The sequence below is a fragment of the Lathamus discolor genome, chromosome 6 (assembly GCF_037157495.1).
Source record: "Lathamus discolor isolate bLatDis1 chromosome 6, bLatDis1.hap1, whole genome shotgun sequence".
Classification (NCBI taxonomy): Eukaryota; Metazoa; Chordata; class Aves; order Psittaciformes; family Psittacidae; genus Lathamus; species Lathamus discolor.
Window position 1 is genome coordinate 36,370,957 of NC_088889.1, and position 14,231 is coordinate 36,385,187.

At 41.9% G+C, this 14,231-nt stretch overlaps 1 protein-coding gene across 10 annotated transcripts in view; it reads right to left on the minus strand.

The window, feature by feature from the left end:
• The window catches only part of NRXN3 (neurexin 3), an 894,623-nt gene that overhangs the window by 734,316 nt on the left and 146,076 nt on the right, over positions 1-14,231 (minus strand). For all 10 annotated transcript variants that reach the window (XM_065685949.1, XM_065685942.1, XM_065685943.1 and 7 more), the window contains one exon: positions 13,081-13,242. In XM_065685949.1, coding sequence (XP_065542021.1) covers positions 13,081-13,242 — 162 coding nt within the window. The remainder of the gene's footprint in view (positions 1-13,080; positions 13,243-14,231) is intronic.

The window sequence follows — 14,231 nt, forward strand, 5'->3', positions numbered from 1 at the left end:
AATGTCCTAGCATTGCCAAAGTTGAAGCATAGACTGAAACTCACATCAGAGGTCTGAGAGAGAATTGGCACCTACATAAACCAGAATAGCCACCTCTTCTGCTACCCACTTCAGTAACACCCATATTGAGCTCATATGATGAGCACTCATAAAAGTGTTCAAGTACCAAGCCTTTCAGGATCTGCTGCATTTTTAAGTCAGCATTGAACAATGCAAGTGAAAACCTTTTCTTCCCAATTTACTGCCTATGTGAGAATAAAACCAGAAGTACAAGAGCCTAAAATTGGAAAAAAGTTTGTCATCGGAGCCTGGTCAAGATTATTCCAGTAGTTTGTCCAATCCAGCTGCAAACATGAAAACAACTGTGCTGCCCTCCTAGTATTTCACAGCAATGTTTTAGTTACCTCAAATGTTCTGAATTCCACTGCCAGGTATCTTCTCTGACAAAAGTTCAGAGAGCATCAGCATACTTATCTTCACATCTGTTCAGAGCTTGAAACTACTGGAGCACTTCACAACCAAAACCAAACTGGAAAATGAACACTGGAAGGCAGCTGAGAAGCAGGATCAGAATGGGATGGACTTGATCAGCCGTCTAAAAATCATTAGCTTTATTCCCTGTTGCTGCTACTGCATGATGATGGCAAGTGGATGCAAAAGCAGATTGTCTGCCTACCTCCTGCCCCAATCAAAGGAACATCTTGCCTCTGGCTGGCATCTCACTGCAATCAGCTGTAGTAAAAGAGGGAATCTCAAGGACAACTAAGCCAGCCAGGATGTTCCGCCAAGGTTGCTGTTCCTAGCTGAGGAAATAGCCCTCTCCATTTTTCTCAGCTAGAAAGAGGGAGAGAATATACCCCACACACATTATCCTAAAGCCCGCAGGTGCCAGCAATCCAAATAAACACAGAGCAATTAACAGAATTAGCACAGCTTTAAATAGCTTGGCTCACCAGATGCGTACTCCTAGCAGGGTTCTATAAAATGTAAAGTTATTACAGATAAAACCACTAATCATCTGTTCAGAGACTTGTTCTAGATGCAAAACCCATTCCACTTAAAATGGCTAATAATCAGAAAGAAAGGCACAGATTTAACAGGAATGATTATGCCATTCTCAAGCCTCATTTCTAAATGCCATTTTTCATCTCTGCCACTTTCCTAAACCTCTGTGTTCCCTCTGCATGCTAATACTGACACGGTAAGAAAGTTTTACTGACATCACTCAGTTACCTCTTGAGGTACTAGAAGTGAGACACCACCGCTCAGTCATTTCCACTCTGGCCAGAGGAGCTTGGTGACTCGCACACTACAGATCACCGCTTTCTTGGATGCAGTTGTTACCGTTAAGTTTTGTGCCATCAGCCCCAGGCAACTGATCCTCTCCCTGAAGCGTCAGTTAAGTGCTCAAGTGCTAAGATTTGTGCTCAGGAAGTAGGAGCATTTGAGTTTTCCCCCTTCTGGTCATATGAAGTCACCAGTAGCATGATATGCAACATAGCAACCCTCCAGATGTTCCCCTAAGATCTGTTAAAATAAACACCATTCATCTCATGTGCTACTACATCTATGCCTAAATAGCTACAAAAAGCAGGGGCAAGGAGCAGACCCTAACTTATCTGCGAGCTCTGATGTTACAGTTTCTAATATCACCATTTATGGAACTGCAGCTCCAGTTGTCTTAAGCAACTTGGAGCTTAAATTTCATCTTTCAATATGCCTGTATTATTCATATTGAATTGCTTAGGAATCTAGATAAATACATTGTTAGTTCTGAACTAAATTAATTCTGCCTTTGCAGTTTAAAGGACAGAGGGAGAGTAAACAATCCCAAAGCACAGATACTCAGTGCAACAGACATCATCAATAGTAGACCAAAGCCAGAGAGCAGCAATGATAAAGAATTAGAATGGAAAGAAAATTAGAGACAATACAAAATCTGGTTGTGTCATATTGAGCTCACTGCTTTTGCCATGCAGTTCAAGCAACAAATGCTGCCTGTTAGTTGCCTGCCTACTCCTTTTCTACTCACATGACAGTTAGCTGGCTCACTGCTACAGAGGAGCGGTGGACCAGCCTACCCACTCAACATTCAAACCTCACCATCCTTTCTTGCCTCCCTCGTTGGCAGCTGCAGCAGCCTGGCTTTTTATGGTGGGTAGCAGCAGCTCAGTCTTCCATCATCACCCACAATACAAACACACATATGCATTTCATAGCAATATTCGGGGTCAGGCAATAAGATTTATACAGTGATTTCTGCTCCCAAGGAGATGATACTTGTCAAGAGAAAATAAGCTACTACAGCCAACAACCTCACTTCTAATTAAAGTTCTAAAAATCTAGATTAAGCCCTTGTATACCACTATTGCATGACCACAACCTACCTGAAAGCACAGCTAGAGTATAATATTTGCAGCTGTGCACTTCATATATGAAGACTTCAATAAAATTAAAATACTAACAGGAGAAAAAGTTAATGCCCAGAAGGCTGAGGACTTGCTAGTGGTCCCAAAGTCAAACTGAAATGAGGTTAAGTTAGAAGAAGTTCTAGCTTCAAACCTAGTGGTGCATGTTCCTGCTGGTAAAGGTAGCAGATATTTTCAAAAGCAGTGTAACTGGTTTCACTAGAAGAAAATGTGTTGGGGGATACAGTTACACACGGAGCAGAGTTCTTTTAATTCTTGAGCTTGGAGCAGGTACTCAAATACCACAGGAAAAGGGCTTTTCTCACCACTATTACAGCTATATCAAGAACCAGAGCACTGGAGAATACATTACGCTGTGCATGGTCAATGTTATTAACTCTGCCTACCAAGCTTTCAAACCCTACATGCCAAAAAAGTAAGTACATTCTCTCATTGTCTTCCTTTACAATAAGCATTCCACTCACTCCTAGGCTGAAAGTGTGTCTCTTATAACACCTATACATAAACAGCACAGTTTTGCAACTTCTCTCTTCCCTGTTATTTTATCAATATTAGTATACGGCAGGTCCCGACCCTACAAAACTACTTGTTTATTTCTGTCTGACAGTATAAGGTTGATCCTTAGCAACCTCTTTAATGCAACATAAAGAGCAACAAATAAAAGTGTTATCTCCTATTTCTTCTCAGTATTAACCCAAACCAAGAGTTTACTAAGCTTAGTGAACTACAAAGCCAAACAAAGCAAAAGAAGTTCATTTACATTCATCATAAGCTAAGAACGCCAGGCTTTGGACACCCAGACTTGGTGGCAAATGCTCTATCCCTGGCAGTGTTCAAGGCCAGGCTGGACAGAGTCTTGGGTGACATGGTTTAGTGTGAGGTGTCCCTGCCCATGGCAGGGGGGTTGGAACTTGATGATCTTAAGATGCTTTCCAACCCTAACTGTCCTATGATTCTATGAAAGTTAAGATTCCAGGATCCATTAGGATGGGAGTATGTGTGACTAATGGAATAAGACAAAGCCAGAAATCTTCCCCACAATAACCTCAGTGAGTATCACCACTTCTCTGCTGATGACTTTGGATTCAGCTATGTTTGTCTATCAGTACTCTGTGTATCCTTCTTACTCTGCTCATTCTTGAAGGGAGATGGATTAGATCATGTGTGCAAGGATTGTTGCTTTAACATTTCAAATCTTTAGGGCCTGGTTTGCCAATTACCTTCATTATATGCCCAAAGCACAAGCTAAATTGCTCCAATCCCTATTACATGTTCTAAATTTGCTAATATATTTTTATACCTGTAAACACTCTCATTTTCTGAACAACAGCACATGGCACATCCCTTGCAGGTACAGAAACTCAGCAGGAATCAGGTTCGTTATGCAGGAAAGGAAAGCCTGCTCCTGGTAGTCCTGCCTCAAAGCAAGCACAGATAGCCCTAGTACCAGGACCGAGGGATACACGCGAATGGCTCAGTTGCAGTTCAGTGGAGTGCTCCATTACTGGTGCAACACACCAGCCTGCTGGCTACACTGCCCAGTCATGACAGCAGCCCCTGCGGCTGATACCCTCCCAAGGCACCTGTCTCAGACACACTATGTTAGACCACACTGTTCTAGCTCCATGGATTATCTTTAGCTTATGATCATGGTGGCAGTACATAGCTGCAACAGCCCTGCAAAAAGATGCCTCTTATGCATTCTGCATAGAAAATTTCAGTTTGCTCATCTATGCTTGCTTTAAAATGTATGCTCAATCTGCATACATACTTTATTAATCAGACTTGGGCCATTAATTACTTTTGTAAACTTTCCAAGAGCACGGTAACTTTAGGATTTCAATGCCACTGAACTGTTGATATGTGAATTATCCTTTAAATTAATCCCCCAACAAAACATGTGCTGGAGCTGACCTAAAACACCTGCAAGTTGCTGTCTGCCTACTGATAAAAGCTCCCAAGAATACTATAAAATACTATATTGTAATAAATGTCATCTTAATTAGAACCTCTATTTGTTTAATCTGTGGGCAGAGTTATGAAAAAAGAAAATAATCCAAACTGTTTGTACTTCCAGATTCATTGTGTTGGAGGATTCTAGAGCCTTTGCTATATGAATTTTGTTAAAGAAATCATTTTAGAAGCCTAGTGATTGTTTCAGTGCACAGATGATAAAATAACACCTCCTCCATCTCCCATCGCAAAGTCAGTTGAAACTTCAACTCGTCTTTGGATCTCCCATGTTTTTCTAATTGTAAAGTAATTCTTGTACTTCATTTTCATATTCAAATTCCATCACTAAAGACTAATTTTATGAGGCAATTTCAAATTGTTTACAAGTTTAACAGGAATGCTTTCCATGGACAGACGGGCAGATCATGAATAAACTTTCTACAAACATGTCAGGAGTATATTACTCTTCCACTGTCTTTGTGGTCAGAAACATTTGATGAAAGAGATTGGTCTATAATTGAGATTAGCTTATGTTATTTTCCACAAACCCTATCCAATATCATTATGCCAGCAAAAAATCTTGTTATAAATGCAAATTAGCCAACCTGACAAAGTTCTTTTCCCTGTCATGCATGGGGAAAAGCAATAATACTAGCAGAAACCTTTCTCTTGCAGCATAGGCAAGGGCTAAGCTATGTAAGGAAAAGAGACTGAATAACTCCCTGGCTAAAGCAGAGCTGCAGCACTGGCAGCACGCTAATACACCCTACAAGACTGCTGATCTTAGTTCCTGTGGGTCAGATAATCAATTCTTACTAAAAATGTGAGAACATGAGAGAGTGAAATATTAACCCCTGGAATGTGCAGTGACATATCCTTCATTAAAGGGTCTCCCCAAATCCAGGAGAAGTTTAAGTTTTAACTGGACCCATAACTGGAAGATTATTTCCCATTCTGGTCAGATGTGGAAGAAATCTCCTAAGATACATAACACTCATGATGCAATTCCTCGTATCTTGGATTGAGAAACAGCACAAAGCAGAGAAAAATAAAACTATCAGAACTTCCTCACTTTTGAAAATGACCTGCAACAACAACTGTTTGTACCAAGTGCAAGGTCCTACACCTGGGCTGGAGCAATCCCAGGCACAGCTACAGGTTGGGCAGAGAAGAGAGTCGGAGCAGCCCTGCGGAGAAGGACTTGGGGGTGTTGGTCGATGAGAAAATGAACATGAGCCAGCTTCAGCGTGCACTCACAGACCAGAAAGCCAGCCGTATCCTGGCTTCAAAAGGAGCGTGACCAGCAGGTCGAAGGAGGTGATCCTGCCCCTCTAATCTGCTCTCATGAGACCTCACTTGGAGTATTGTGTGCAGTTCTGGTGTCCTCAACATAAAAAGGACATGGAACTGTTGGAACAAGTCCAGAGGAGGGCCACGAGGATGATCAGGGGACTGGAGCACCTCCCGTATGAAGACAGGCTGAGGAAGTTGAGGCTGTTCAGCCTGGAGAAGAGAAGGCTGCATGGAGACCTCATAGCAGCCTTCCAGTATCTGAAGAGGGGCTATAGGGATGCTGGGGAGGGACTCTTCATTAGGGACTGTAGTGATAGGACAAGGGGCAACAGGCTAAAACTTAAACAGGGGAAGTTTAGATTGGATGTAAGGAAGAAGCAAAATCAACTCAATCAAGTGCCTTCCCTAGAGTGGCTGACATTCATCACTCTGCTAAATGTTAGCATTGGGACCATGAACCATGAAACAGTTACTTTACTTATGCCCGGTTTGATGTGAGGTATTATACATTTTCTCCCACACTTGCATGTAGGGTAAATTTCACTCTAGTAGTTATTTCTGAGAAAAGAGGCTGATGCGACCCAATCTTTTATGACTATAGAATAGTGTGCACATGCAAATATATAGGCAAGCAAAACAAAGGAGGCACAATGCCACTCCTTCTGGCAGCACCACAGAGGTCTGGCAGGGCAACAGAAGTTCCTCTGGTAAGATAAAAAAGTTTGTTTAAAAACAATCCTCCTCAAAGCATTATTTCTTTTTCAGCACTGTCAAAAAGCCCAGAGATAGATGGGTAGGGTGCTCCAGCTTTCAGTCGCTCAGTTTAAAGAGCCTCTTGCTCTCTTTGGCTTCATGTCATGTCCCACACTCATACCAGAAAGCACAAGGTATTCTGTGTACCTTGCAGGATCATGCCTAAGCATCCAAAATATGTTGTCAGCCAGCAGGCTGCCTGATGTTTCAATGCCCAACCATATATCCCTTCTGACTCTGAGCTAATACAGAAATACGAAATACAAACAAGCCCAGGAACAAAGCTTATAAGCATTACTTGATGGGAAAACACTATCATCTTCCCCTCCCCATTATTGGTCTATTCAGAATTCTCTCAGCATCTTGCCTTGTACCATATTGCCCTCAGTTTCCAAGTGCCTCCACTCCTACCTACAAATTAAACTTTTCCAGAAATATGGTTTGGATTTTTTTATTTCTTTCATGAATTTCAGTAGGAGCTGCTTGAAACATTGGCCAATATCTCCCTTGTTGTGTCTCTTAAGCCACTGTGTTATGTTTCCACAACAAGGGCACTCAAAAACATGGTGAAGGCCTTCTGCTGGATGCTCTGCAGATACCACAGAGAAAAAGCACAGGCATCCATGACCCTGTCTCTCACACAGCCTAGAGCTGCAGCAGGAAGTTGATCCACCACAGCAGCAGTAATGCAATTGGAAACCTAAGAGTGAGGAAAAACCAAAAACTACAAGTTTCTGGATCTGGAAATTTAAGAATCAAGATCATGGTGAGACACTGGCACAGGCTGCCCGGAGAAGCTGTGGATGCCCCATCCCTAGAAATGTCCAAGGCCAAGTTGGACAGGGCTTTGAGCAACCTGGTCTAGTGGAAGGTGTCCCTGTCCAGGGGGATCTGGAAATAGATGATTTTTAAGGTCCATTCTAACCTAAACCATTTGCTGATTCTATAATCAACAGGTCAGTTTGGGATGATGATCTAGCACAGTAAAGGGAGACCAAGATTAGGAACAAGACATATTTTGAGGAGAGGAATTGTATTCAGCCTTTGGCCATGCTTTGCCTGCTTCTATGAAGTACTACGAGCCCCTCCCTGTCTTTTACAAATACTTAATTCACTAAGTGTATATATACATACATATATATACTATATATATATATACAGATAGGAAACAGAGTGGTCCAAACACAATAGAGCAGCTGGAGTAGCACCGTAGGACCAACATGGGTGGGCAATGAGTGCCATTCATGTGGTAACTTCCTCCACATCTCATCAGTGAAATTCCCCCCACACTGTTGATTCCTGACATATTTCTGGGTTTGTTAAATCAGTGCTGTGGAAGGGGATCTTGGGCACCTAAAAGCTTTTAGACTACCAGGTTAGGGAGGGAGTCTTACATCTGCAACTTCCTCCATCTGCCCTGTTCACATTTGGACTGTTTCTCCCTGTGTCTGTGTTTTAGCCCTTCAGGCTTCAGCCCTTTAGGCATCTTCAGCCTCTTCCCCAGTGTGATACTTCAACCAGAAAAAAAATAATGCCCAAACAGAAATCACACCATCTTTACACATGCAAATAGGCCTGAAAAAGACCTGGCTTGTAGAAAGCATCCGAGATGGACACAGAGCAACTGGGCACACTCATGAACCCTTTAGAAATCTGGCTCCTAGCAGTTATATTCCAGGCAGAAATGATCTAAGCTTTCACAGCTTTCTCCCATCATGGCCAGATGGTGCCTGACCTCTGCAATAATTTCTGCCATATTCCACCCATATGCAAACCTCACTGCTTCCATCAAGCTGTTAGTACTAATCAACATTTTCCAGAACTGAGATTTTAATAAAGCATTGATAGAAAAATGTGACATTTTCATAAATTCTCTCATGCACATCCATTCTCCAGGGACCACCTTCAGCTCTTCTAAAGCTCTTCCATCTGTACCATCTAAGTACTGCTCCAAGTAAATCGAATCTGAATGCCTGACTCCCTAATAAAGCCTAGGAAATATTCTGATTACCTCCCTTCCCTAGCGAATGGAGATCAAAATGCAGTTTTTCCTCTTTGCCTACAAAGCTAAATTTACCACCCAGCCACTCTCTATCTCCACCCCAATCACTGGAGCCTCCTCCCTGAGACTCTCCAGTACATGCAATACATAGCTGTTTGTCATTATCTTTCTTGTCCTACCTCCTTCTGGCCCTATGGGTGTCCTTAAATACTATTAACGGATCCTTTTCCCTTTCCACCTGAGGGCAGTGCTTCCTCCTTTCCATCTGTTCACTGACTCTTAAAGCAGTGTCACTCCTTCCCTGACAGCCATTAAGAAAATATTTCTGCTCACTTGCCTCAGATGTGCTTCTGTACCTCCTCCTATCCCACCTCTGTATCTGGTTTCCTCCACGATAGGAAATGCACCAGCTTCCCCCCTCACAGTTATTCTTGAACAATTTAAGACTGAAGGTCCATAAAGCCTTAGATTTTATGCAAATACAATGCAATGTCCATGTCTGATGTCTGTGTGTGCCCTATTTGCATATTCTGCCTTTTAAAATTTTAATGAAAGAAGTTACTTTTATTTTGCAGTCTTGCTCCCTCATTACAGTCAGGTATACTGCAATACTGCCAGGATGGCTACAGGGAAATGTAAAGCAAAGAGTGCTACCAGACATTGGGGCACCTTTAATTCTGATGAAAATGAAGAAAAATAATAATAATTATAATAATAATACCACCAACACAACAAGCTGAACTACACATTCAGCACTTGTATTTACGATTTAGCTGTATTACTGCTAGCAACTTAGTGAAATCTCTTCAATCAGAACTAGTGGCCACAAGGAAAAGAAGAGGCAGGAGAATCTGTTCTGTGGTCAAAGGAGGAAACATTAGCTTAGACAATCCAAAGAAAACATGGTTACTTTCACCACAGCTTACTTAGATACTGCAGCAGAAGAGCCCCAAGACCACTGGTTCCTTTCCAGAAGCACACTCTCACACACTCTAATTCCCCCTAGCCAAGGCTTAGACTCTGACCACATGAAAAGTCTACCCTGCCAGAGTTGCCCCTCCTCCTACCAACCCCAGCTGAGTGGAGAAGTCTGTTCCAGCTGCAAAGGGGCAGAGAGGGTCATTAGGCATTCCACCCCATGGCACTTCAGCACCTGCATGTCATCTCAGAGGAAGTGGGAAGCAATGCTCCACTCAAGGAGCCCTCTTCACTCCCATGTGAGCAGTTTTGTTGCTGTACTGTGAGGCTGACACAGTCCAGATGAAGTAAGTGAGATTACAGGGGGAATTCTGGAAGTTTCACCCCAAAGCCTGCAGCAATCCCGTTGCCTAGGAAATCCTAGGAAACTGAGACATCTCTCAGGGAAGTCTTCAACAAATGCAGAAGAGTAGGAATAGACTCTTCTGCTTTAACACTTTCAAGAGATCAGTACAGGGCTTGGCAGGATGTTCTTCCTCATGACAAACAGCAGAACAATCCACTTGCGATGTGCTATGCTTCTGGGAACAGGTGATTACTCAGCTATGACTTTGGTAGGAAAAAAGAACATTACTAAAAAGCATAAACTTAAAGGAACAGTATTTGCTATTACAGTCTACTACCCTTCTGTTTAACTTTCTTAACTCAAAATACTTTTCTTAAGAGCTCAAGCTCCTCCAGTACTGGCTGATGGGAGACTAAGCATCCTTCTTGGCCACAGCAAGTATTCTAAAACATAATTTATAGGCATTGATTTATAAAATACACTGCTGTACTATGCAGAGAGACAAGTAGCCAGTTCTGGAACTAGAAACATTACAGGCGCACAAGCACTGCACTAACACATTTCTGCCTCTTCCGTGATCAAAGCTGGCTGCTCCTGCGAGTCAGTCTGATCCCCACAGGTACTCTAGCTTTCTCAAGCCAGCTCAGGTTTCTTTCATACCATGCTGCATTGCATTACATAGATATAACCTGGCATTTCAGAAGTAAACAGAAAGAAAACACTCAAAATAACCATTCCCTAATTCCAGGTGGATCTCAGGTTGATCCTGGTACCTTTGTCATCAGTATTTTCATCCCTTACAAAGGAAAGAAGAGGAAACTAACCCTGTGAGGAATTCCAAAAGGCTAACTACTTTCAGCTCAACTCACCCAAAGCTCTGCTTAATGAAAGCACTGCCTGCTTTGATGTCTGGGAATAACTCATGACACATGCAACGAGAACCTTTCTCAGCCTACACAGGCTATCTATTCTGCCCAGACCCTGCTCTGTGCAGGTGTTGGTGTTATGGGAGCACTTCTGGACTTTGTCAGGATTCTGACAGTCCTCTCTACGTGCTGCTCTTTCTCCATTAATTGCAGTTCCCCATCACCTCTGCTTGCCAAAACCAGAATGAGGAAAAGCACAACAGTCAGTTTCCTTACACTTCCTAGTGACACCTGTGGTAATTCATCCAACGGCCTAAGGGGTATGGAGGAATAAAAGCTATTCTAGTAATAGTGCTAATTAGCAACATGGCTTCCCATCTGAAATATTACATTTTTCCATTCATCCCACTTCCAGGTGCACCCCTGACAGCCCTGTGCTACACTGTTGTTTAGTGAAGAGCATATAGTGGATTCAACCTCAGAGACCAAGAAAGGTACATTTTAGCCATATTTTCACAGCAGGTGAAAGCATTACCAGACCGCTACTAAGAGTAGGTTGCCATTAAGTAGACTATAGCTCAAATCCAGTCAGCACCAGCCTGTATTAAGTCGAGACAGCTGCTCAAAAAACATCTTCTGTCACTGCCTAGTCAAGTGAAGATTACAAGGTACATTCTGATTATCTGTTTTCTTCCTCTTCCCTCTCATTCTTAAGTGGTTGCTTGGGTTTTTCTTCTCACAGAGCATTACAAGCAGGGGACTGCTATGTAAGCGTCTCTTAGCACATTGTGCTAGCTAATAGAATACAAATGATTATATAAATAACAAAGCTGCTGAAGATTTTCTTGTCACCACTTTCTCTGCTCCATTGGCTTGACTTAAAGCACACATAAAAATGGCCTCAGTTAAGTGTTATGTTCAGAGCATCCATAAATAAAATTAAGATCCTGATTTAAAGAGACACTAAGAAGCTGTATCTCCTCTTTATTTCAATCAAACTGGGATGCTCAGTGCCTACAAAAATCAGGCCCAAGGCTCTACAAATGAAAACAGAAGGATTCGATCTCTGTATGACAGTTTGTATTCAGCAGGGTAGTTTCATTTCCTATATAAGATGCTCACATTCTGTTTTCCAGCATATGTGCATCCCCTTAACTAATCCAGAGGTCAGGCAGGAGAGCAGCTCCAGACTCTGACAGCCACTGCTCACATCAAAAGACTGGCACGAAACATACAACCCCTGACACCATGAGTCAAGCATCAGTAAGATGGTAAGTAGTCAGGCAGCTGCAGCCAGAGACATCATCTAGCTCAGCATTGCTGTTTCCATGACTCCTGTCTGAAAACTCAGCTCCGCCTTTCCTCCAATATTAAATGTTCATACACAGAGGATATTATCACAACCCTCAAGGCTGCAAAGGACTTGGACCCAATCAAGCCACACCCTGTGAAAAACAGAATTACCAGCATTAGGGAGAAAACACTTGCAAGAAACTCTTACTCCAGGCTATCTAAGAAGCTGACTGACAGAAAACTTAACTGTGCTTTTCAGTAAGCTTTCTATAGCATATTTTGGAGATGTCAATGTCTGTATCACCATTAATCACAGTGATTATCACAATTCTGTTAGAAGAGATAGGAAAGATGACAAAAGCTGACTGCAGGGTGGAATAGCTGAACAACTGCACCAGGTTTCATATTTAGGCTGAGGCTTCTCATCCCCACCCCAAACACTCTTCTTGTTCTTGCTACTAGCCAGGCAGTTCAAACTCTATTACCCATGTGTGGATTTTCTTGAAGTTGTGGATTAACTAAGGACAAGGGCAGCCAGTCAGCAAGAGACAATATGGGCTTGGAAGCCAGTTAACTGTTCGTGACAAATGCAGAAACTGCTGCTGCGATGTACTAACACAGTACACCGCAAGTCCACATGTTAGTTCACTGCCACAACTCCATTATACCCTCATGCTGCATTCTCCTCACATAATTTATATACATGTTTTATGCTACATGCAACTTTATTTTTCCGGTTTATTCTAACTCTGTATCTTCCTGGAAAATTGACATTTTAACTATAAATATACCTAGGTGACATCCAGGCCCGTAAAAAAATATCCTAAATAAGCTTCTGATTATGATTTTTTTTTTAAATCCAAAAATGCTCCTGAGTAATCAAAGGCCATTTATCTTCTTTTTAATGTTTATTGCTTTAATGCCTAGAAAATTCTAATACTTTCTTCTAAATGGTTAACACCTTACAGAAGACACATCTCGCACTACCATGAGTATGTTTCCTGTAATCCAAGCACTAGAAGTCTGATTCTGACCATAAATTCGTGAGTTCTGCAGCTGATGCCTTCTGTCCAGCTGAATGACAAGTTAATCCTCACAGAGCTGTTGCAGTATCAGCGTAAAATTCAGCATCAGGGAAAGAACTTGAGTGTGTAATGAAAAGCAGGAAGGAGGAATGACTTTGAGAAACCAAAAGCACAGAAACAATAATCTATTTCAAGTATTTACCTCTTTGAGGCAGCCCATGAAGTTGTTGCTTACTGGAGAGCCAGGTAAATCAGCAGTACTGGGGCTCCCTCCAACGTAAAAGAAGTCATCCGAACCAAGCATGGTGTAGTCCTCCTGTGTGTAGCCCGTGGTGGTAAGGATGCCGTCCACAGAGATTGTCACCTGTTTGAGGGACACAATGGACAAAGAAAACCCCAGCAATGACCTTACAATTCTGAACAGAAGCAGTTACCTCCCCTATAATTTTATGTCAGTTTTATTAAGGATTTTGTTGAGATTTGGCATGTATTTTTTTAGTTAAGCCAAGCTCCATTTTCTGGTCTGATTCACCCACAATGGAAAATCTCCAGCATCTGCTTGTCCTCTTTCTGGTTTACTAGCATGGTCAGGCTGACCTGGCAGTCTACCCGTCAAGATGTTTTCCTCCTGTTCAGGCCAGAAAATGGAGCTGTCCTTGAAAGAGATTTCTCATATTAGCTGATTTTATGATTAATTATTATTTATTTTATTACAGTTAGTTATGGCTGTTAGTAAAAAAAAAAAAAAAACAAACACTAATGAAGACGAGGTTGGTATTTTTTATTTTTAATGTTTCTTTTGCTCACGGCACACTGACGATCATGCATTCAGGGAAGGGTGAGAGGGATCTCACTTTCAATACATTATGGATGTGCATGCCATGTACCTAGAGAGACACACACCCACCACCCCCAAAAAAAGGGAAATTAAAAAAAAAGTATTAAAAACTCATAACCAAAATAGAAATAGGAAATAAATAAAAATAAAACAAAATAAACCAACCACACACCAACAAGTGTGACAGAAGCAGAGATGAGAAAGAAAGAAAACAAACACAAAGCGTGCACACACTGCACTTTGACATGTCATGCCAATATATCTGGAAGCCCAGAAAGATGGCAAGGAAAAGACATAAGAGAAAAAGGGATAAGGAGAAAGAGAGAAAACTATTTCACACTCACATGCAATCAAAAATAAAAATACCAAACAAACTCCAAAATTAAAGAAAAAAAAATCAAAGCAAAACAGAAATGTCCCCAAAACCTCTAACCCCAAACACATGGAGGGTGAAGAGGGGTGGAAGGGAGGCAGAGGAGCAAGTGAATCTGATGTGCTTTGCTTGAATGTTGTTA